General features: G+C 36.2%; 1 protein-coding gene across 2 annotated transcripts in view; it reads left to right on the forward strand.

Moving 5' to 3' along the window:
- lqf (epsin homolog lqf) overlaps nt 1-26,917 on the forward strand; it is a 310,461-nt gene that overhangs the window by 242,601 nt on the left and 40,943 nt on the right. For both annotated transcript variants that reach the window (XM_090403527.1, XM_090403528.1), the window contains one exon: nt 24,491-24,688. In XM_090403527.1, coding sequence (XP_090259653.1) covers nt 24,491-24,688 — 198 coding nt within the window. The remainder of the gene's footprint in view (nt 1-24,490; nt 24,689-26,917) is intronic.

Below are 26,917 nucleotides of genomic sequence, written 5' to 3' on the forward strand. Positions count from 1 at the left end.
CTTAATCCTTTAGTCTATAACCTTTGTTTTACTCCTCCCTCTCAAGGTCGTAAGTATGCTATTTCACATGCTCGAAGTGTAGACTTAGGAAAAGCTTCTGGCTGGAACCAATTTCTTAATCTACATTACTGTATTTCTCTTGTATTGATCCTTAAAAGTTTATTTTTTTTCGACTGCGCCATTAAGGATTGCATAAAAGAATTGTTTTTCTTTCTCTTACATACAAGAGAAACATTCAGTTAAGCACAGAATTAACTCTTAAATTAACTCTATCTCAAGCCACTCCTATTTTTTTATCAGTCGTGGCTATCACTATTCCTTGGGTACACAGGTTCGATATTTTTATGAGACAGTGCATTGGCAAAACAAGATCAGCAAGCTATTAACAAAACAAACATGTTTATTCATTCTAAGACAAAATATATACAAAGATCATACAGCACATATCACGTGTCTGGTTCTACCTAAGACAACAAGAGCACAATGGAGACAATACAAATCACATGTCTAATTCTCTACACGATCATTTAAGCATTTTCGCTCAAGCTTTAAGACAAGGACATTATAAATACACATAAATTTTCAGACACCGGATAGAGTTTAACACACTTTAACTTCACTCACATTATAAACAGAAAAAGGCAAATCTTAAACCACATTCAATTTTTTTTCCTTACACAGCATTAGCAAATCTTTAGAACTCTATATACTACTATTCACATTCAAACAGAAGTATGGCTTTCCGACTTCTCTAGTACTTTCTATGCTAATAGATAACAGAACCAACTTTCGTTGTTTGAACATCACAATCTAAAACATTTTACTCACAATCTTGCCAGTTCATCACATAGTCCTAGATCCTAAGGGCTTACGGGCACATTCCGCTCCCCCCCCCCCAAATTTCCGATCGGGCACTAGGTTATGGCAGTGATAATTCAACACACGTAGATCATCGAAGCATCATATGGTAGGACATCTTAAAAGGACTTTCTCTACTGCTATCGAACTTCCTATCTTCTGACGAAGATGGGAAGTTCGTTTATCCAAGTGTAAACAAACAAAGTTCGCACCTGAAGTATTATCAGGACTGGTGCAACTTGTGGTAAAGGTGGTATAAGTTCTCATCAGGTATAAGTCATCATCACTGGGGGATAAAGGATTAAACTAAATATATAATTGGTAGCATAGCCAAATGAAAAAACTTCCATCAACTTATTTCTAATCCAGAGAATTTTAATAATAAGGTGGCAACTGGTATAGGTAAATATGACTTCTCCATTACTTCCACCTTAGTATCACCACCTCTGGGTCTGGCTCTCACTGATGAGACCTCAATAAAAGTTGAAACCGGTCTGAGTAGTGCCCTTCCCTTAATGCATAGCATTATACATGTCTGCAAGGAGATGTGCTTTGCATTATGGGAGATACTAAGGCAAGTGATGAGAACTTATACCACCTTTACCACAATTCTGAAAATACTTCGGACACACACTTTGTTTGCTTACACATGATAAAGGATTAAACCAAATATATGATGGTGGCATAGCCAAGTGAAAAAACTTCCATCAACTTGATATTGTTACCATTCAAGTGTGTCTGAGCAGAACTAACGTCAGATGGTATGATCATTTAAACAGAATGAAAGAGGAAAGGTTGGCAAAGTTTATTTGTAGGATGGCAGAAAAGAGACATAGAAGAAGACAGATCTAGATGGATTGATACAGTAAGAAGTGCCTTAGAAGACCAAAATAAGATCTGAGAGTATTGGATACCGTCAGATCTTATTTGACAAATAATAGATTAATTTGGAGGGAAATTGTTCATGTTGATAATGATGTAAACTTTTCATGTCAGACTATCATGATATCCTGTGCACACCTCTTGAGGGTACATATCAGGAATTTGATGATGATAAATAAAGAATAGGGACATGCAGTGAGAGGAGATAGATAATCTTACACATGTCACCCATATTCTTATAACATCTCTGCCCATTGCAATGTTAGACTTGAACAGCATACACCACATTGCTTTTTCGAGTGGCAGTACAATTATGCAGCAATATCAGAAAGCATAATTTTGTTACCATCAGGTTTGGCCCTGAGTGTGTGGAGGCTTGCCTACTGAACTGCTTTGCTGTCTTACTCTAAAATGGAGGAGTGCTGAATCTGTACAGTATGTTTGGTATGTTCTTGAAGGGGAGTCACTCATGCTGCATGTAGAAGCATGAGGTTGGGGCCTGGGGGATAGAAGCCAGAACTTTTCTTCTAAAACATCACATCTGACATCAAACATGGTGTCAGCTACTTCAGGCCTTGCTGGCCTGGTTAGCTGAGTGGATAGGGATAGCACATGGACTCTCCAACCAAGATGTCATAGGTTCAAATCCCACTCTGTTGACATGGATGTTTGTAAAAGCCTGCTTCAAACTTGCTTGTATAGTTCATTGAGTTTATAAGCCTTCTCTCTCTCTTTCTCTTTTTCACTTTTTTTTTTTTTATTCTTAAGAACCCAAGCAAATGGGAATTGCTTCATCAGGCAATGAAAATCATTAACTGACTGGTAGGATATACTTCAACTTTATTCATAGTAACCCTTTGCAGTAGGAATGCTTTGAATATTGCCATGGATATGGATATTTGTGATTATCTTTAGTTGGCAAAAATCCATCTAAGGTTGTCGACCATATTTCTTGTGATATAAGATCATGAAATTAAGGTTGACTGAAAGATACTTTTGGCCTAATCTAAGCTGAATTTTCTCTCTGTCTCAGCCTGGTTTCAGTTCATGATTAACTTGGGCTATTTCATTTGACAAGGCAAAGAGGGCATAGTCATTCCTCTCACCACCACCACCCATCCAGCTATTTTATGGGGACATTTGAAAAGAATGCATAAAATGCTCCCCCTTCTCCCCTGCCAAAAAAAAAAAAACCATCTGGTCACACTATAACACCATGCAACCCAGATAGCAAGCACACTTGTCACACATTTATAGTGTGACAAGTGTGCTTGTTATTTGGGTTGCATGGCTTAGATACCCTAATCAACAGCCACATCACACCCCTTCTTCTTTCAAACAGTGCTGCATCATAAAAACCCTGGTCAGCAAGGCAAAATGAATCTGATTTGATGACATTGCATTCATTTTAATACTCAGTCACATGCACAATTACATATTTAGTCAATGGCTGCAATGACCACCTAATAAAAAATAAAACAATAAATAAATAAATAATTAACCCATAACTCCATCACCATCTCAATATATCTATGGCACTTCTCAAGTATCTTAGTCACCTTTTCCAGAAATACAATCTTGTGACCATCTTTAAACTGCACAAGAAATTAGCATCTGAGAGACTAGTCCCTATAGCTACAGACTTTCTCACTCTGGGCTCAACATCAGGATGTTGGAGCACCAGGATTACATCTAATTCCATCACTATAGCTGCTCAGATTTTGCATACCATACCTTGGATAATTATGGCAGAATCTGCTGGAAAGAGACCATCTTACTCTATACCAGAGTAATTGCAAATATGAGACTTTTCCTGGAATCTGCATCAGCCCTCACAAAATACCCCAAGCATACTTCAAGCATCTGTGTCAACTTATCAACAAAATCTGCATTAATGAAACAATTCCAAATGAATGGAATCTGAGCGTCATATGCCCCATCCATAAGAAAAGTGATGTAATGATATGTTCTAACTATAGAGAAATTAATTTACTATGTACAACTTATAAAATTTTCTCTAACATTCTATTTAAGAGACTTTATCCCTATGTAGAGAATGTTATTATCGATTATCAGTGTGGAATCAGTCAAGGAAGATCTACAAATGATCAGATTTTTAATATATGCCAATTGCTTGAAAAATCGAATGAATTTGGAGTTGAACACACCACCTTTTCATAAATTTGAGAGCTGCATACGATACATAGATAGATCCAAATTTATTTCAATTTATTGAAAAATAAAACAATAAATTTATTGCTTTACTTAAAGCTACAATGAGAAATATTCATTGTCAAATCAAAATTCAGATCACATCTGATCCAATATATATAAAAAATGGTGTTTGAGAAGGGGATGGCTTAGCTTGCTTACTGTTTAATATAGCACTTGAAAAGGTTTTCAGATGCTGGCATTAATACAAGGGGGGAATGCTTTTTTACAAGTCAGTACAAATTATAGCATATGCAGATGATATCGATATTATAGGAAAGACATGAAAAGCAATGGAATAAACTTTCATCAGTTTAGAAAAGGCAGCAAAGAAGATGAATTTGCAGATTAACCAAGGAAAAACAAAGCATATGCCAGTAACTAGAAAGATTTGTGATAATAATCCTTCTCAAATTGAAATTGGTTCTTATAAATTTGAAATTGTACATAGTTTTATATACTTGGGATCTGAAGTTAATTGTAAAAATGATATCAGTACTAAGATTCAGAGATGTATTCTTTCTGCAAATAGATGCTTCTGCGGACTTAGGAAACACCTACCGTCACATCTGATCTCAAGAAAAACAAAGATAATGATGTACAAAGTACTTGTAAGACTAGTGTTCACTTATTCCTCTAAAAACTGGGTATTATCAATGGCACATGAAAGATTGCTAGGTCTGTTTGAAAGAACAGTTCTCAGATATATTTTTGGAGCAGTGCAAGAGAATGATGTGTGGAGGAAAAGATATAATCATGAACTATACAGATTATTTAATGAGCCGGACATTAAGTACATAAAAATAAATATATTAAGTTTGGTTGGATGCATTGTATGCATGGATATAATAGTTAAGATGTTTGTTTTATACAGCTGTCTGAAGCAAAACGAATAAATTATATAATTATAAAATTCTTTGTAAAAGAAGGTTTAACGCCAAAAGAAATTCATTTGAAGTTCATAGGTTCATATGCCCAAAAGTTTATGGGCACTCTTCTCCTTTGTTTTCAAAAATTAACAAGTGGGCTGCCGAGTTTAAATGTGTGGCCGTACCAGCCTTGAAGATGATCCAGGTGAAGGACATCCAAAAAGTGTAACCACACCAGAAATCATTGATCAGGTGCACGATATGGTATTGGATGACCAGAAAGTCAAAGTGCTTGAAATTGTGAAGACTAGGCATTTCAAAAGAACGTGTAGGATATATTTTGCATGAAGAATTGCAAATGAAAAAGCTTTGCGCAAGGTGCCGTGCTTTCTCACAGCAGATCAAAAACGCACTTGCATGAAAATCTCTGAACAGTGCTTGGAGCATTTGAACAAATATAAAACTGATATAAAACATCATTACTATGGATGAGACTTGGATTCACCATTACACACCAGAATCCAAACAGCAGTGTAAATAGTGGACAGAAGCCGGTTGTTCAACGCCAGAGAAGACAAAGTTGGTTCCATCAGCAGGAAAGGTCATGGCATCGGTGTTTTGGGATGCTAAAGGCATTTTGTTTATTAATTATCTTGAAAAGAGTGAAACAATAACTGGGAAATATTATTTTAACCAGACTAGATGAAAAAATTCATGAGAAAAGACCTGGTTTGCAGAAGAAAAAAATCGCCATTCATCAGGACAATGCACCTGCCCATAAAAGTGTTTTGGCAATGCGAAAATTAAGGGATCTGAATTGTTGGAACAGGGTGTTCCAACAATTCAGATCCCTGTTCCCCAAATTTGGCTCTCTCTGACTTCTATCTCTTCCCAAAACTAAAACTCTTCCTCGCTGGTTAGCGTTTTTCATCGAATCAAGTGGTGATTGCAGCTGTAGAGCCGCAGATCTTCCTGAGAACCACTACAGGGACGGGATAATGGCGCTGGAGCATCGCTGGAATAAATGTATTAGTCTTAAGGGAGATTATGTTGAAAAATAAAAGTAATTTTGAAATTATAAATTCGTTTTTTCATTGTTAGGCCAAGAACTTTTCAGACCACCCTCATACAAATATGTGACATTATTTTTGGAATTCTCTCAGCTTTAAAAAAAACTATCGAAACCTCAACAAATTTGGATTTATTCAAGTGTCTCAAATCTTGAAAATGCTCATTCCTATTAGACTGATAGCCATTCACCCAATCTGTCCTGGGCAAAAATTGATTTATTCCTGTAATAATGCCTTTACTACCAAACTTGACTGCATTCACAACACTTTCTTAGCCAGTGACTTTAATTTCCACTCAATCCAAAAAAATGTTAAACCCCTTCAAACATTGATTGCCATATATCCAAGAGCATATTTGAAAATATAGCAAAAATCCTAAAAAAAATACAACCTTTTAACCATTTATAGACCATTCAAAAAATTGACATGCAAAAAATTTACTCTCTTCAGTTAAAACTCTTCTGTTATGACCAGATAAGTAGGACAGCCAACATCAGAATTGCCAAGCACAAGGATTGCTTCATTTCACTACTACTGCCACTCTGGACTCACAGACCACACTTTGGACATCTGCCTCAAAATATGTTGAAGAAACGGCTACCTTACTTTACTGTAGCAAATACAAATATGTGACATTATTCTTGGAATATCTGCTTTAAAAAAACAATCCAAACCTTAACAAATTTGGATTTATGAAATGTCTCTCTTGAAAATGCTCACTCCTATTAGCTTTAAAATCAGGGTTAAAATGTAGCCGGAGATTATGAGAACAGCATAACTAATAGCACTGCAAAAGGTTGGAATGCAGCCACCTGTTATTTTCAACATGCTAAAACCACTTGGTATCAGTAGGATGTTTGTGTATCTGACTATTAACCATTATAGCAATACAGAAGACGTATCTGACTGCCAAAGAACACGTCGACCACACTGCATTATGACAAACTTATGAGGGCTGTGTGAAGGCATGCCTCTGCCATAATAATGTGAGAACGCAGAAAGTGATGTTGTAAGAGATGAAATTTTTGAAGAGAATGATGTCACATATAGGAACAAGAAGGAAGAATTTTTGGCCTTGGTTGGCTCTTCCTGGCCACAGGTTATTGGCATTAATGAAACATGGCTGACGGAAGATGATATAGTTAGTGGGATAGAATGTGTAGGTTATAGTATGTTTAGGAGGGACAGAGAGAATAAAATGGGGGGAGGAGTGTTATTGATGATAGCTGATGAACTGCAGCCAAGGAGAATTGAAGTTGTATTGCAGGATAGTGAAAAGAGCTCATTTGAGGCTATTTGGTGTGAGATTGAGACTGGCAGAACAAAATATACAGTTGGATGCTGCTATAGACTAGGTGATGGAATAGATGGTGGAGATAGTATACATAAACAAATTGATGAAATGAGTGGAAGGAAGGTAATTATTATGGGGGATTTCAACTATGGTAACATTGATTGGAAGGAGGAGAGGACACATGTGAGCAAGGAACTGGATTTTATTCAATTATTGAGGGATAACTATCTGAGACAGCATGTAATTGAAAATACTAGGGGTTTGAGAGTGCTTGACCTGGTAATAGCATCTAAGAATTTGACTGTAATGAATATGACTATGTTGCCACCTATTGGTGAGAGTGATCGTATGGTCACTCTCACCAATGGTTCCACACCTTTAGCCACCTGGGGGGTAGCTAAAGGTGTGGAATTTTCGATTAAGACAGGGTATATGTGGAATTACCGTGCTGGCAAGTATGACAAGCTTAGGAGATTGCTTGGTTCAGTGCCATGGCATGTAAAACTGCAAGGGCTGGATGTCGATAGAGCATGGGAAGTGGGCAAGGAGCATTTACAGGAGGTTATGGCTGATTGTATACCTATGGTCTGAATAGTAAAACAAGTAGCGGTTAAATGGATGAATAACACCATTAAGCTTGAGTTGCAAAAAAAAGAAACAACCGTGGAGGGAATTTAAAGAGAAAGGTGACCTGCAGGCACATGAACAGTATAAAGCGCAGGCCAGAAGGGTAACGGGTGTGGTAAGAAAAGCAAAAGCGGATTATGAAAGGAAACTAGCTACAACCTAAAGAGAATCCCAAACAGTTCTTTCAATATGCTGGAAGCAAAAAAAAAAACTGTACACGGCAGAATGATTTTAAGGAATGCCGATGGTAAGGAGATCACTGAATCAGTCAATATAGTGGAATTACTGAGTGAGCACTTTGCAAGAGTATATCATCCAGGTGGTGACATTGAAAGAATGAAGGAACCATTAGTTTATATGGGAATTGTGATGAATGAAGTGGAGGTGAATAGTCTATTACAGAACCTTAATGTGAATACATCTGTGGGATTGGATGGTATACCGGCACGGGTCTTACGTGAAGCGGCTAAAGAATTGTCAGTGCCCTTCACCATGTTGTTTAATCTGAGTCTCGGGTCTGGTTTAGTCCCGAAGGTGTGGAAAGAGAGGAAAATAGTTCTACTGCATAAAGGAGGATCCAAGACTACTGTTGCAAATTACCAACCAATCAGCATATCAGGAGTCGTTGTCAAGGTCCTGGAGAAAGTAGTCAAGGGAAAAATACAGGAATGGATTGATGAAAATGAGATTCTGTATATGGGGGGCAGCATGGCTTTGTGAAAGGTAGATCATGCCTCAGTAACTTGCTCAAGTTTTATAACACAGTGATGACTGAACTGAATAAGGGTAATGGGTTTACAGTGATACTGCTGGTCCTGTCTAATGCCTTTGACAGGATACCACATGGAATTCTAATCCGTAAACTGCAACATATGGGAATGGATATAGGGTTGGTGAGATGGATAGGTGGGTTGTTGATGGAGAGATATCAGAGAGTAGTTTATTCAGGAGTAGAGTCCAAAAGACGGCCTGTGACTAGTGGTGTGCCACAGGGTTCTGTTCTTGGACCACTGCTGTTCAATTTGTTCATTAACCATATAGGGAAGGATCTAAGAGGAACAGTTCATTTGTTCGCTGATGATGCAAAGTTGGGTAGGGCAATAGTGAATGCAGAAGATGTCAAAATCTTGCAGGATGATTTGGATAGATTGGAGTTCTGGGCTAAGGAGAATGGATGTCAATTTAATGTGACAAAATGTAAGGTTATGCATTTTGGAGTGTAAAGATTAGCAGCAGTATACCACATTGGTGGAACTGTACTCCAAGAGATTGATGAGGCCAGGGACTTGGGAGTGTTGGTGGATAGGGAGATGAAGTTTACGGGGCACGTTGCAAAAGTGGCTAAATCAGCTCATCAAATTTTGTTGTTGAAAAATATTTGATGAGCAGAGGCAAGCAAGTTATTGTTCCTCTGTACTGAGCCTTGATAAGACTTCGTGTCGACTACTGTGCCCAGATTTGGTCACCTAGGTTTCTTCTTGATGGGGAGGAGGTGGAGAGGATCCAGAGGCGAGTGACCAAGATGATAGCAGGTCTATGGAATGAATCTTATGAGAACAGGTTGAAGATTTGTAGGTTGCAGAAATTGGTTGATAGGCGGAAGAAGGGAGATATGATTGAGAAATTGAAATTGCTGAAGGGTTTCTATAGGATTAATTCAGAGGATATTTTTGAGATCAGGACTGGTGGTGGGAGAACTAGTGGACATCGATGGAAGCTGGGCAAGAGTGTGGTTAGCAAGGGTGTTAGAGCTGGGTTCTTTACTTTTAGAGTGGTAAATGAGTGGAATAAGCTGCCAGAGTCTTGTGGGTGCTATGACACTGAATGAGTTCAAGGCAAGGTATATTAGATACTGTGAGAATGCCAAATAGTTGTGTGGCCATGATGTTTAGGGCCTCCCTTGATGAGTCTAAGGACTCCCTGGAATCTCCCGTAATAATAATAATATGCTAACTAATGACCTGGGATTGAGAGCCAGATCCCTATTTTTCTACTGGATACTTCCTAACACCATAACTTGGTGTTAGAGAGGTTGATAAAATCAAAGGTACTTCTCCAGCAGTATGCAAACAACAGACACTGAGATATTCTCTTCACAGACGAGAAGATTTTCATCATTGAAGAGTCGTTCAACTACCAAAAGGATCGGGTATATACCCTGGATGATTGCACAGCACGTGCCATAGCACCCAGAATTCAGAGAGGGTATCACCCCACATCAGTGATGGTTTGGTGTTTGTGTGTGGGGGGGGGGGGGAAGAATAACATGTCAGGCAGTATCCAAATTGCATTTCTGTGAGAAAGGGGTCAAAACCTCTGCCAAAGCATATTAAGACACCATGCTGGAATTTGTGGTATGGCCCCTAAACAACACCTTGTTTCATGGTAGGCAGTGGACCTTCTAATAGGACTTAGCTCCTGCACACAAGGTGAGGACCACACAACAGTAGTAGAGGGCAAATGTGCCTGACCACATAGCATATGATTGGCCACCTGGAAGTCGCAATCTGAATATGTTGGACTTCAGTGGTTGGAGCTTGAGAGAGTAGTCTGCAAGAAATGCACACCCGAAGTCCGTCAGGCCACAGACTTCGGGCATGCATGAAGGCCAAAGGGGGACATTTTGAACATTGAATGCTACTATATGTACGTTATACATGTGATTTGTATGTGCTGTAAATGATTTACTGATAGATTAAAGGTTCAAATTCTAACATTATTTATAGCTGGACTAGGTACATTGTAACATCCTTAATAAATATACCAGCATGCTGACCATCAGACTAGACACCATTTTGTGAACCATCTCAAGGCAAGACAAAATGATTATTCTTCTTAGTGACCTCAGGCCAGAATCAGATCTTGCTTAGCACTCTGGCAAGAATCTATTTGAAAGGAAAGTGTTGGATAATTGAACTTTAGTTGGAAAATTTCGTTCCATTTGACAAACTATGCTGAATGCAATCCTTTAATCTCTAATATACTGTTTTGTGAAAAAGAACACAATCAAGATATAGTGGAAATGGCCTTGGTCATGTCTCTGGCATTTGGTAATTGTCATTATCTGTGCTTGTAATTTGAATGATGCTTTCATCAGAACCATGCGCAATGCTGGAAGTTGTTGGATTGATTTGGAGTCTGCATCTCAACTCATCCAGGTTGAGATGCAAACTCCATAAATGTAAACCTGCTCATGCAAAGTGCAGCCAACTTCAACAATGTCTCAATACTAAATTACCAACTGAGAATCTTTCGAGCATTGAGCAGCACTGAGTACCAGTGAAATTTGCATTCTTGTTTATTTTTTATTTGCAGAGAAACAGTGTTTTATGTAATTGATCTAATCGACTTGAAATAGAGTTGTAATCAATATGAGACAAAGCCATGTCAACTACCCTTTAAAGGAAAAGAAGAAACATCAATAAAAAGTAGATGAATAGTGTTGGAGAAATCTGAAAAGGTCTCTTAAAGAGAGAAGACTTTAAAATTGCAACACATTACTCTGTTGAAGGTATCCTGAGATTTTCCTAGATCAACGGTTCCCAACCGGTGGTATGCATTCCCACGGGGCTACGTGCTGAGCTGTTCAATTGTACATGAAAAGTAATTAGTAATGACGGATTAACAAGTAAAGTAAACAAAATGCAAAACGTTAGTTATGGAACAAATGTTAAGTTTGAATTGCTGCTAATGGAGACACTTCAAAACTAGCTCACATTAGTGAATGATGATTGGTGAGGGCGTGGCTATGAACCCCTCCCTCCAACCACTCTTCTACCAATCATTATGCTCAGTTCATGCATCACTTTTGTCACCCATTCTCCTTTCCAGAACAATTTCGTGTTACTAAGAAATGATAATTTCTTAGTACAGATCACTAGCCGATTGAAACAATGTTTCAATTGGCTAGTGTTCTGTATACCAATTATTGCAGACTTTTCAGATAACACAAATAAATATTATTAATAATAATAAATCAAAACTTTGTTAAATACTTGATCATCATTATCAATATTTAACATGAAGCTATACCTATTTCTGTGTTACAAATATTGTAAAATTAAATCTGTGGTTTGTACTTTTAGTGTAGTAATGTTCCTTTCCCAACTCATTACCTCATTTCCACTATTTATTTTACATTTAAGATAGGCACTGAACAAAAGTGTCGGTATTTAAAAATGGCTATTTTAAAAACAAGGGATACAATTTATAGAAATGGGTTTAAAAGGGGTACACAAGCGGGAAAAATGTTGGGAACCACTCTCCTAGATAGTGTAGAACTCTAGCATCAGCCTCACAGTCTCATTTTTTAGATTTAGAGCAGAGATGATATGCTTGCTGAAAGATGCCTTGATTGTAGCCATTTTCAAAAGCACCAATTAGTCAGTCTATGGCAATTATTGGGAAATATCTCTACTATGTATTGCTGGTAAGATCTTTGCTTGCATTCTTTTTGATTGCTTCTTCTTACCAAAAGATCTCCTCCACAATCATTGTGCTTTCATGCCATCCCATGGAGCAGTTGATCTTCACTGCATTACACTGAAAGCAAGGTATAAAGTAAGGATATGCCTTAACACCAATGCTGTTTGGTTTTCCTTGCAGTGATGTTTCACCTACTGTTGGACAGCTTTCTCCAGGAGTTGAAGTAATCTGTAGGATGGAGGAATAATTTTTCAATCTTAATAGAATACAAAACAAAGAAAACCAAAACATCACATGTGAAACTCTAATATATGGTGATAATAGTCCATTTTCTCATTCTGAAACCAAACTTCATCACTATTGACATTTCAGATAAATCTATGAATGAATTTGCATAGGCATAAAAAATAAAGATAAAAATTATTTCATCAGTCTATTCCAGCTGATTACATGCAGGTACAGGTGAATAGAATAATTCTGGAAAATATGAACTGTTTCTCTTTTGTTGGTAACCTTTCATTAAATTCTGACATTTGTATGGAAATTCAGTGTCATTTGCAAATTATTGAACCAAATAACATAAAATATGTTATTTGGGTAAATTGAGAAAGTACATCCATGAACTGTTCATATGTCCTTGCTAATCCCTTAAAAATAGATTTATCAGTTTACAGAAGGAATTTTATTCATAGGTCTCATGAATGAAAAGGAATCATCCCAAGTGAGTGTTCTCAATTGAAGATTTTGTATGTTATGTTTTCTACAAATGATTTCTTCATTTACATGTTACAGAACAAAAGGATGGAGGAAGCAAGTGTATTTTAATTGGTAGAAATTAGAATAGTAAGATGGGAACATTAATTGAAGATAACTTTATTTTAATTCTTTTGAACTAAAATAAAGTTCAGTTACTTCATTGTTTGCTAATGATGAAAAATTGTGGAGAATTATAAGGGGCATTACTTATTTATCCTCTTCATGTCTCATGTCACATAAGGTTGAGATCTGTTTCTTCCAGATACTTCTGTCCTGAGCCACCAGTTCAGCTTCTATCCAGCTCTTCCAGCAAACATGTTGAGACCAAAATATTTTTAATATTTTAGGCAGACATTTGGTTTGATATTTAGCTTCTTTTTTTTTTTTGGTCAGCTTCCATGTCTCTGATCCATATAATAATAAGACCTTAACATTTCTGTTGAAGATATTTATTTTGGTTTTATTATGATGTTTTGAAGATTTCCATATTTATTTAATTTTCTGAAAGCAGTATTACCTTTTGTCAATCTTTGCATTATATCCCTGTTAGTTCCACCTTAAGTATCTACATTTGCTCCTAAGTATGTAAAATTCATAATTTCTTCTATAGCATCAGATTGATTTTGGGGCACGGTCAACTGGGCGATGGCCAAGTGGGCAACGGACAACTGGGCGACGTAATAAAAGATCAAATATGCAATTCTATTCTGTTGATCTATTACCAGGTAAAATGAGTTAAAAGAAGGGTATAAACATAAAATTTGAAAAATCTCGCTTATAATTAAGTTTATTTAAGTTTATTTTTATTGTGTAGTTAAGTTATATGATGATTATCTACAATAGGCAAGTTGATGATATATATATATATCCTTTAGGTGCTTGTTAATAGTTAAAAGAACAGTATAAACATATGTAATTTTATGCAATGGTAAAATTTGCTTATACCATTCTCGGTTATAATTAAGTTTATTTTTGCTGTGTAGTTAGGTTATGATAGTTTACTGTAAATTAAACTACATATTATGTTAATTAAAAAATATTATTAATAAATGAATTAAAAAACTGTATTTTTTCTCATCAAATTCCTGCCATGTACCCTCAAGGGGTGTACAGGATACGATAGTACTACATTAAAAATTTACATCATTACTAACTTCCTATCCACAATTTTCCTCCAAATCAGTCTGTTACTTGTCAAGACTCCAACATTATCAGATTTTATATTTCTATTGTCTACGGCACTTTGTACCGTATCAATCCACCTATATCTTGGTCTACCTCTGGGTTGTTTTCCTGCCAACCTGGCAGAGAACACTTGTTTTGCTAATCTTGAGATTAGCAAATAAAGCTGATAAACCTGAGATTAGCTCTGCTAATGCATTCCTGGATGCTGACAAATTAAAGTTCTCTCCTAATATCCTCGTTTTTAATATGATATTGCCATTGATGCCATCTGTTCACGCCTCTAATCTTTCTCAGGACTCTCATATCTACAGTCTCTAGTCTTTGGTGAAGTGTTTTACTTCTGACCCAGCTTTCAGATCCATAAGTTAAAACTGGTATGAACACTGTCTTGTATACAGCTAATTTAGTGTTCCAACTAATTTCTCTTATTCCATATGAATTTATTCATTTGACTTCCTACCATACCAGCTTTGTTGATTCTGTTGTCTATTCCTATATTTAATTTACCATCTTCAGTAAAAATCATGCCTAAGTAGGTGAAATGTTTTACTTGTTCCACAGGTTCTCCATTCACAACGCACTTGACATATTCAACGATTCTGCCTATTTTCATTGTCTTTGTCTTTTTACTGTTGACCTTCATACCATATCTATTACAACAGTTATTCAATTTAGTCAGGGAATCTTGCAGACATAGCAGATTTATTTAGAAGTATAACATCGTTCGCATAAAGCAAAGAGCTGACATTAACATCTCTAATTTTGATATCATGTTTAATACCACTTTCCTTCATAATGTGATCCATATAGATAATGAATAACAGAGGGGATAATGTACATCCTTGTCTCACACCAGATTTAACATTAAACCACCTTCCTGTACTTTCTTCAATTCTAACTGCTGACTTAAAACTCAAATAAAGACTAAGTATTGTTTGATATAATGCCCCATTGACACCATATAACTGTAGCATATTGAATAGCTTCTCTATCGGCAACTTGTCATATGTCTTTTCCGGATCCAGAAAACTTAAATACAGATCTTTGTTATATTCCCATGATTTCTCAGCTATCTGTCATAAAGTGAAAATCTGAATCCTGACAACCTCTATTTGTCCTGAACCCAGCTTGTTCTTCACCAAGCTTTTTTTCGACAATTTTTCTCAACAGTTTCTCAAGTATACTTGCATAAATTTTACCAGGAACACTCAGCAGGGAAATACCTTTGTAATTCTTACATTCAGTTTTATTTCCCTTTTTATATATGGGTACTATGAGAGCTCTACTCCAATCATCGGGAATTCGTCCGTCTGTCCAGGCCTTCTGAACTATGCAGTGCAGCCACTGTAAGACTTTTATACCACCATACTTCAGCATTTCTGGTCAAATATCATCTACTCCTGCTGCCTTTCCACATTTCAAGCCTTTGATGGCTTTTTCTACTTCAAGTATGGATATGTATTCCTGACTGTATGCCTGTTGTGTGTTTTTTACCACTGTGCTATCACTGCTTGTTTCATCTAGCAATTTTTCGAAGTAATTCTCCATACTTCAATGATATCTTTTTCTCCCGTTTTCATATCACCTTTATCATCTCTAACTCCTTTTACAGCACTCTTTCCTCCATTTCTAAGCTTCTTCAACAACTCCAGAATATTTTGCCACCTTCTTGATATTTATTTTCTATGTTCTTGCCAAAGTCCTCCCTTGACTTTTGTTTAGCTTGTTTTACACTGTTTCGCTTTCTTACATTTGTCTCTGTATTCTCTAAGAGCAAAAGCTGATTTATTTGCCAAGAACTTTTGATATGCTTTCTTCTTTTAACTCATTTCTCAAAAAAAATATTATTTAAATTTACCTGATAATAGTTTAACAGAATAGAATTGCATATTTGATCTTTTATTCCGTCGCCCAGTTATCTTGTACCCTTGATTTTGATCTCTTTGTTTTATTTGCTGTTTAGTTTAAGCACTTTTGTTTTAGTCATTTATTTTAACACCAACTAGTTTAGCTGTTTCATACAAGTCTTTCAATTTTGTTTGTATATCATTGTATTTTGATGATATTAAAACTGTGATCAGCATAATCTGGATCTTCTGTGATATAGGATTCCATTTAATTCCTCTTCTTGCACCTGTCCTCATAATCCAATCATTGCCTATAATAAACAATAACCCAGACGTTATATAACTTTGCATACACCACATTTTACCTCAAATCATTTGGATGTTGTTTGCTGTGCAATAATACAACTTTTACTTCTATTATATTTTGTTGATTCTCACATTCTCACATTTTGTTGATTATTCTCACATTATGGCTAATTATTAAAAGTTATGGAATTCCATAACTTTTAATAATTAGCCATAATGTTTCTCTGTTAGTACTGTCAAATTCTGTAGCAAAATATATAAAATTAAAGTATAATGGATATCTAAATTCTATGCTTTGTTCAGTGATGTTCCTTAAAGTAAAAATGTGGTGCACAGCACTCCCACCTGTTCTAAACCAGTTTGTTCATGTCTTAATATCTTCTTTACTTCATTTTTAATCCTATTTATCAATGTTCTACAGAAATTTTTTGCAGCTACTGAGGATAGGTTAATTTCCCTCTAATTCTCACATCTTGTAAGATCACCATTCTTAGGATTATAATTATCATTGCTTCTTTTCAATCTCTAGTACATTGTTAAAGATCAGTTGCAGTTTATCAGCAGCAGTTTCTTTACCATTTCTCTTGCTATATTATCATTGCGTTGAAGCCTTTCCACTTCATATTCTGTACTACATTCATTGTTTCATTTTTAGATATGGGTTCTGATGTTTTATTTAAATCTGTGCTTACAGGAGGTTCTTCCATTATTGAACTTCTAATCATGTCAGTTATATTGCTGTCTCCATTTAGAATTTCATCAGGGTGTTCTTTCTATCCCCTAACATTCTTATCCTCTTCAGTTGGCAGCAAGCCATGTTTATCTCTTATAGCATTTACTTCTTTTCTTCAGAGTATATTTCTCCTGTTATCTCATACAGTCTTCCGATGTGCCCTAATGTTGCAGCCTTTTTTGCTTCTTCTTCCAAACTGTCCACATAATTCCTTTTATTCTCTCTTCTTGTCTTTTTTTCTATTACTGCTGAAGTGAATTTTTGGCCCTCTGGGATTTAGCACTTTCAAAAATTTTAACTTTGTGTCTTTCTTCTGTGCGTCTCCAGATCTTGGCTGATAACCAAACTTTGTTCCTTTTCCCTTTCTTAGCACCAAAACAGTCTCTTGCAACCTCATTATAATACCATTTAAAAATTTTTCCATTGCATATCCTGGTTTAGCGTATCTGCTCTCCAGCCTAAGGCTGCAGGTTCGAATCCCACCATGGGCATGGATGTTTGCCAGTGAAAATACTAGTGGTGGTAGTCGGCGGTAGATGGAGTTGGTGTAAATGATGAAGGTAGTTGCGATTGGTGGAGACGGACAGTTGTAGACTAGGTACCCTCCTTCGATGAGTCTTTGGACTCCATGGAGGTGTTATGTAATAATAATAATATCAATCATGTCTTCTGGGCCTTTCTACTTTCTCAGCTTCTCATTTTCCAAAATATTAATGAAATTGATTTTTTTTATCATAATAGAAAAGGTTTCCTTAATTTCATTTATTTTTAATTTCGACATGTCATATTTTACTCTCCCATCGTGATTTCTATTTTTTTTTTTTTTAATCCCGTGCAGTTTTAATTTAATTTTGGCTGTTACTAAGTAGTGATGAGATCCTATATCATTTCCTCACTTTACTTGAACATCTAAGAGTGAACTCCTAAAATTACTCTTGATTGCAATATGATCAATTTGGGATTTGGTTTTACCATCTAGTGATAAACAAGACATTTTATATATGTCTTTATGCTTAAATATGCTTCCTCCTATCACAGAGTTATTCATTTCACAGAATGGCACCAATAGGTCAGCATTAACATTTCTTGAGCCACATGCCTCACACTGCTTACCTACAGTCAGGAGGATAAACCAAGTAGGGATTAATTGGAAACATAAACCAGGATCTTCAAAAAAAGAAAGCATTATGGAAGAAATATAATCAAAAAAAAGGTGATCAGCAGCAGGCCAAAGTAAATCAAAAATAGTCCTTTTGCTATGCAGCAAGCAAGAAAAAGAATGATAATGTAAGGATAACTTTACTCTCTGCTGATGGTAAGAAAGTGACAGAAGTAGAAGCATTGAGAAAATAGTTGGGTTATAAAGTGATCATTTTGCAAGGGTATTAATCAAGTTTAAGAATTTGCAGTTACTGATGTGAGAATTCAGGTAGATGAACTGAGTACTCATTGTGATGAAAAATATCAATGTGAATACAGCAGTGGGACTGGATGGTATATCAGTGTGTGTGTGTGTGTGCTACAAGAATGTGCAGAAGAACTGGCAGTGCCTCTGGCAAAATTGTTTAAGCCTGAGCTCTGGAAAGGTTGTGAAAAGAGGGCAAGACGGTTCCATTACATTAGGGTGGCTCTAAAACGAAAGTTGTAAATCACAAATTAATGATCTGTAGTAAATTACAGTGGAAATTAATACAGGGGTAGTGGTTAAAATATTGGAAAAGTTGGTTAAAGGTAAAATTCAGGGATGGATGGATAGGAATATGATACTCTAGATCAGGGGTCACCAAACTTCTTTGACCGTCGACCCCTTCAGGCGTTTCTTGACTTTTTATCGACCCCCTCTATTTTACTATTACGTAATTATAATAGAACAAGCAAAAAAGACGCTTATATGAGTTTTTAGATTGTTTATTTTATAGTTAGTGTTTATTGTATGCATAATATAGTATATATTATTATATTGTCTTAAGGTCAAAGGGATGTTTTTGTTTTTGACGTCCTTCTTAACATTACATATTTGATAGGAGGGATAAATAATATATAAAATATATTTATATAAAACCACCGACATCCCTCTATTGGTAAATACGTCATTTTGGCCTACTTGATTGGCCTCCGTAACTATTTTCATGACCTTGCTCCATCTTACAGGTCCTATTCATGTCACTGTTCCCACGATTCACTCTTAATTGCGTTGTCATTCAGGATGGAGGTAATCCAAGTTAACCGAATTAAATATTACCCGTACAATGATGTCTTATATTTTTCTATCGACCCCTGAGCCAGAATTGACCCCTAACAATGTTATATCGACCCCTGAGAGGTCGATATCGACCATTTTGGCAACCACTGCTCTAGATTAAAGATGCCAAGAAATTATATTCTTGTTTAAACCTTTGAAAGTTGAACTAGAATATAAGTATTTTTGTATAAGTATATTTTGTTTCAGCCACCCTTTAGGGTGGCTGAAACAAAAAAGACAAAAACTGGCGAGATCTTTCTGAGCAATAAATACAAAATGTTATATTCAGGAAATGACAATCAAGGAAAAGAAGGAGTAACCATAGTATTCAACACCAAATACGAGGCTAATCTTCTTGAATGGCAGGCAGTCTCAAGTAGAGTGATGTGCGCAAATATGAGAATGGGGAACTGGACAATGAGACTTATTTGTGTATGATCCCACAGAAGGGTCTACTAAGGTAGAAGTGGAGGAAGTTTTTACTGCTTTAGAAAAAGCAACTGACACAATGAAAAATGAAAAGTTGGTCCTTGTTGGGGATCTAAATAGCAGAGTAGGAAATGATTGTGAGACATACAAAAATATTTTGGGAAAATTTGGAGAAAAGAGCAAAGCTCATAATAATGGCAAATACTTGTTGGATTTCTGCTCAGGACATGGACTGGTTATTACTAACACCATGTTCCAACATAAAAATGTGCACAAATTCACATGGAGAGAAGAGGCAAGGAATAAGAAAAGTCTCATTGACTATGTTATTGTTGATAGTGATGTTTTCTCCCTGGTGCAGGACATCAGAGTGTAAAGATGATTTGAAATTGGAAGTGATCACTATTTAGTCTTGAGCAGGATAAAATTGAATTTCGTATTGAAAAGAATAATATGTAAGAAAGTTCTAAAGCGAATAAAAGTTGAGTAGCTCTCAGATGTGAACTGTAGACTAAAATACAGAAAGATCAAGGAGAACCGGCCTATCAGTCCGGAACTCGGTGGAAATTGGGCGCCAGCAGTACAGAACCCCCCTTTCAAGTCATCAGAATCCAAAGAGAGGCCTACCACTGGTCATAGGTCCTTGGAATGCTCCTAGAAATATAGATTGAAAGTGTGGGTTACAGAGTTTAGTTGAACAGGTAGATGTACATGATTGAATCTTATAAGTTATTATTATTATTAATAATATATTAATAATATTAATTATTAGTCTAAGGACAACTCCAAGGAGTCCTTAGACTCATCGAGGGAGGCCCTAACATCATAAGAACAACTATTCAACATTCACACAGTATCTATCATACTTTGCCTTGCACTCATTCACAGTCATCGCACTCACAACAGACTCTGGCAGCTTATTCCACTCATTTACCACTCTCCAAGTAAGAAACCTAGCTCTAATACCCTTGCTAACCACACTCTTGCCCAGTTTCCATGGATGGCCCCTAATCCTCCCACCACCAGTCCTGTTCTCAAAAATATCCTCTGAATTAATCTTATAGAAACCCTTCAGTAATTTGAATGTCTCAATCATATCACCCCCTTTCCTGTCTATCAACCAATTTCTGTAACCCACAAATCTTCAACCTGTTCTCATAAGGTTCATTCCATAGACCTGCTATCATCTTGGTCACTCGCCGCTGGATCCTCTCAACCTCCTCCCCATCACGAAGGAACCGAGGTGACCAAATCTGGGCACAGTAGTCGAGATGAGGTCTTATCAGGGCTTGGTACAGAGGAACAATAACTTGCTTGTCTCTGTTCATCAAAGTATTCTTCAGTAACCAAGTGATTTGATTAGCTGATTTAACCACTTTTGCAATGTGCCCCCTAAACTTAAACTCCCTATCCATCAACACTCCCAAATCCCTGGCCTCGTCAATCTCCTGGAGTACAGTTCCACCAATGTGGTATACTGCTGCTAATCTTTACACTCCAAAATGCATAACCTTACATTTTGCCACGTTAAATTGACATCCATTCTCCTTGGCCCAGCCCTCCAATCTATCCAAATCATCCTGCAAAGTTTTGACATCATGTGCATTCACTATTGCTCTATCCAGCTTTGCATCATCAGCAAACAAATGAACAGTTCTGCTCAGATCCTTTCCTATATCGTTAATGAACAAATTAAATAGTAGTGGTCCAAGAACAGGCCATCTTTTGGACTCTACTCCTGAATAAACTACTCTTTGATATCTCTTCATCAACCACCCTCCTATCCATGTCACCAACCCTATATCCATCCCTATATGCTGCAGTTTACTGATTAGAATTCCATGTGGTATCCTGTCAAAGGCCTTAGCAAGGTCTAGCAGTATCACTGTAAACCCATTACCCTTATCCAGTTCAGCCGTCACTGTGTTATAAAACATGAGCAAGCTACTGAGGCATGATCTACTCTTCACAAGACCATGCTGTCCCCCATACAATATCCCATTTTCCTCTTGACTGCTTTCTCCAAGAACTTGACGACTCCTGGTATGCTGATCGGTCGGTAATTTGCAACAGCAGTCTTGGAACCACCTTTATGCAGTGGAACTATTTTCCCCTCTTTCCACCCCCTTGGGACTAACCCAGACCCGAGACCTGAATTAAACGTTACTAAAGGGATTCTATAAGATTGTTACAAAAGAAATTTTTCAATACATGAGTGAGGGGGGGGTACAAGGGGTCACCCTTGGAAGGTGTGTAAGAATGTGTGGACTAGATTCTTTGCTTGGATAGTGGCGAGTGAATGGAATCGATTTCCAGAGTTGTGAATTATTCACCATTGTGAATAATTCACAATATTATATAAATAATATTGAAACTTATTCACCATTGTGAGTCCAATGGTGAATAAGTTTAAGGATAGGTATTGTGTGAGTAATGCTTAGTGTTAGTATCCTGCAATGAGTCATTTGACTTCATGGAGATACCTGTATAATAATTAATTAATTTATTTATTTTAATGGTCAAACACGGCAAAATTAAGGCTATTTATATCTATTACAAATTGAGTTTTAAATTGGGCAACCATTGCACTTCTTCATTTGTAGCCTGATATGATTCTGCTATTCCGCTCCCTGGGAAATGGGAAATTGGGCAGAACTCGACTATATGAGACATGGTTTGCAGAGCAGAGCATTCACAATATGGCTTATTGCCAATTTTCCATTTATGAAGTAGATATTTAAATTTTCCATGGCTCATCTTAATCCTGTTTAGAGAGGACCATTGTTTCTGTGGCAGATCAAATCCAGGAGGCTCAGAACAGGGATCTTCAATAAGTGATCGATTGGTAATGTTAGAATTGTCCCAACGATTCCTGCACTCATCCTTAGGAGATTAAAGTTGAGAGTTTCCAATAACTGTCCCTCAGGCCAAAAGGGAGAACATGATCTTATTCAGGTTCCTGGTTGATTGTTTAGTTTATTTGAGATCAATCTTAGAGGATCAGATTTGAGTTTTTTATATTTTTTCCAAGTTGCAGAAAGTATTTTACCTTGGGTATAATAAATGTTAAAGATACCAAGCTATTTTAAACCTGGTTTTACTCCATTTCCCAAGTAAGCAAACAGACAAACAAGTCAAGTTTGCGCCTGCAAATGTTGCAAGTCTAGCTGACCCTGCACGTAGTGCAAGGCCAAGGCAACTCATGGTAAAAGTAGGATAAGCTCTGATCACTAATCTTAATATTTACCCATAATGCAAAGCACATCTCCTGGAAGAGATGATGCTTTGTATTAAAGGCAAGGGGCCACTACCCAGACCGGTTTCGACCTTTATTGAGGTCTCATTGGTGGGAGCCAGACTAGAAATACAAAGATTTTAGTAATACAGAGCTTATAAGTATTTTACCAGAACAAGTTACCATAAGGTGTTTTATTAACCATATTAAATAAAAATCTCAGGAGGAGATATAAATGTAGAAAGTATTTTACCTTGGGTATAATAAATGTTAAAGATACCAAGCTATTTTAAACCTGGTTTTACTCCCCCAAGTAAGCAAACAGACAAACAAGTCAAGTTTGCGCCTGCAAATGTTGCAAGTCTAGCTGACCTTACACATGGTGCAAGTCTAGCTGACCTTACACATGGTGCAATTACTAAAATCTTGGTATTTCTAGCCTGGCTCCCACTGATGAGACCTCAATAAAGGTCGAAACCGGTCTGGGTAGTGGCCCCTTGCCTTTAATACAGCATCATACATCTCTTCCAGGAGATGTGCTTTGCATTATGGGTAAATATTAAGATTAGTGATCAGAGCTTATCCTACTTTTACCATGAGTTGCCTTGGTCTTGCACTACGTGCAGGGTCAGCTAGACTTGCAACATTTGCAGACGCAAACTTGACTTGTTTGTCTGTTTGCTTACTTGGGAAATGGAGTAAAACCAGGTTTAAAATAGCTTGGTATCTTTAACATTTTCCAAGTAGCAGTTTGTCTTCTAAGATCTGCTAAGGTGACATTTGCTAGGCGAGTAAGCCATGGTAGAGGAGTTGATTTCAGAGTACCTGGGATAATATGTAGGGTTCGTTGCAGTTTTATATCTATTAACTTGGTGTAAGCACTTCTACTCCTGACTCAGGCACAGTATTCTGCTGTTGAGAAGACCAAAGCCAGAGCAGACACCCTAAGTGTGGAGGCTCTGCACTTTGTTTGTTGAGAGTTCTATTTAGGGTTACTCATGGATATTTTGGGTAATCTTCATGGTTTATGACTTTATTGCAGAAATTAAGATTTAGTGTGTGGTTAGCTTCAGAGTTGAGCAGGTGGAATGTAAATAAGACAGTTTTTGCTGGATTAGGTCTTAGATACCAGGAGTTGAAATACTTTTCCAGTTGTATTAAGTCGTTGTCAAGGGATTTCTGCACTTTGCCAAAACTAGGCTTATGACTAATGATAGCTTGTGGGAATCTATTAAAGATAAGTCTGATATATAAACATTGAAGAGAGATGGGGACAAGACCAATCCCTGTCAAGGCCATTTGGAGGAATCTTGTCCTGCTTTTCTTGAACCAAGCTGCATGTATAATTTATGATTTGAAAGCATTGAGTTTAGAGGATTATTTTATTTTATTTGCATTTAAATTTAAATAAAAGATAATTAATGTAAGTTCACACATGTGCATGAATAAAAGAGGTAGTAAAAGAAGCAATTTACTGTAACTGTTTGAAATGTGCTGACAGAACTGTATTTATTTTTTTAGATCTCTGTGGTCCAAGAGCAAATTCACCTAATCCTTTTGATGTGTCAGGCCTTAAGAAGTCCTTGTCGGCAGATTTCAGCTTTCATTCAAAGTCAGCACGTGATCAGTACAATAAAAAACTACCAGAGAGCTTCCTTGGACCCAATTCCAATTTAGTGAACTTGGATGCTCTTGTGAATTCTAAATCTCCTGATTACGGTAATCTTTAACAGAAGAAAAGTTATATTTATTATAGCTAAATAAAAAAAAAATCATTCTATAATAATATAACCAAAGCTTGACTGATGCTTGTTTCCGAACATCAGAGCTTTTTGTTTAATAAGATTTCTATCCAGAGGAATTTTCTTTTGACTACAATCTTATACACAAATCATTAGAGATTTCTGCATTTTTTTTATTAGAATATTGCGTACACAACCAGTGCGCTTTGCACTTGCCGTTCATCCTGCAATAAACACTTTCTCGGATTTTATGTTCATTTTGTTTGATTGTTCGAATTGTTGATTCATTTAAATTCACAGTCCTTGCAACAACTTCTGGTTTTTCTCCATTTTCCAACCAATCCATGATTTTAATTTTTTCTTCAAGAGAAATTAATTTGCTTTTCAATTTTGGTTTTTCACTTTTGTTGCAGTTTGTAGCCATTACTATAAAAATATTTTTTTTTACATAAAAAAGGATTACATATTAATTATGTATGTAACTCACCAGAAAATAAAGTGCTCAACTTGAGATTACACACTTATGATTTTTAATGCCCTTTCCTGGCAGAAAACAAAGACAATTTTCAACAAAAAACACTTTATAATACAGTAAACATTGACGTACATGCATGCTAAAGGGTATTTTCCCTAATATAAATGCTTGATACGGGCAGACACAATTTTAACAAAGGTAAAATTTGATTTACAAGTCGCACAGTGAAAAACATATGAGAAGATAAAGGGTTACTACAATTTGTAGACCGCATTTTTATCGAAACCACGTTGTATAAGTATCGCATTGAATATGTAGACCGCTTTGTATAAGTACCGCGTTATACGAAGGTTAATTATGAGTTTTGTAGAACAATACTGTAAAATTATAACTACTGTAATACTTTGCTGTAAAACTGCAAACATAAAAAAAAATTAAAAATAATCAAATAAACAATAAACAAATTTAAAAATGATCAGGAGTCAAATATCATAATGTGCAATATTTAAGTTTTTTTTTTTTTTTTTTTTTTTTTTTTTTTTTTATGTATGTAAATTAGTTGTAAAGTACCTGAGGCAAATAAGGCCTGCCTTATTTAAAATTTGAATAAGTTAGACAATTGTTTAGATTAATTGAAACAACAGTGTTCATATTAAAGTTTGTATTATTACTAATTAAAAAAAACACAAATAAGAACAATTCTTGCAGCAATTTATATTTTAACCAAGTCTTCAAAAACACCTTGTTAAACCATAGTAGTTTAATAAAGCCCTTGAACAAAATGAAATATTTAAAAAAGAATATAACAATTATTTTTAATTATTATTAATTTTAATCATAATAGCTTAAGAACAGTCATAAGGGCATACAAATATGCCACATTCTACTTTGGTGAGACCAACACACTCTTCATGGTACCATTTAAGACACCGTGTGCATTGCCTCATATCAGCAACCTTTTCTTCTCTGCATCCATGGCAATACCACCCCTCTTTTGACACTCTGTTTGTTCCTTTATTTTTTATTTTTTGGTTCTTCCTGTTTTTTAGTAGTAGCCTTCTCTTTCTTACTATCCTTTTCTTTGAAAAGATCTTTGGTCACTCTCTGGCCCTTATAATCTAATGCTTTTCTTCGTGATGTTGCCTTTACAACTGCATAATTTGACGTTGGCATTAACTCCCGAAATGATGACTTCAAAGAGTTCTTTGTTTTTAGATTTGCCAATGGAATCTCATCATCGGAGTTATCTGAATCACAAGATGGAGGATTAGGACATGTTCTTACAGCTCAAGCAGGATTTAAAAATTGAGCTTTACGTTTAAAAATTGTTGGGTTTCTCTTTAAAAATAACTTCAACCAATCTTTTCCTGCGAGGCCACTTTCTTTATTGAAGTTATTCCTAATTTCATTTTGTTCGCAAAATATAAAAGTTTGCCTGCGTATCGCTTTTGGAGTTAAAGGGACCAATTGAAACAAACTTTACTATTCTTTCTACCAAGTTCTTCTCTTGTTCTTTTTAGCACAGTATTTCTTCCTAATCTTTTCGTTGTCTTCTCTGTCTTTAAATGGTTCCTCAATGTTCTTCTAGGTACTCCATAGTGTTCTGATGCAGCACATTGTGATATTTGTCCTCTTTGCACAGCTTTCATCAGTCCAAAGACCCCTTTTCTTCTTAACTTCTGACATTTTCAGAGGCCTTTAGCAATAAAATAAGTAACTATTATGAGCAAT

This window comes from Typopeltis vanoorti, chromosome 14 (genome assembly GCF_054136105.1).
Source record: "Typopeltis vanoorti isolate ZY-2024b chromosome 14, IOZ_Tvanoo_1.0, whole genome shotgun sequence".
NCBI classification, from domain to species: Eukaryota; Metazoa; Arthropoda; class Arachnida; order Uropygi; family Thelyphonidae; genus Typopeltis; species Typopeltis vanoorti.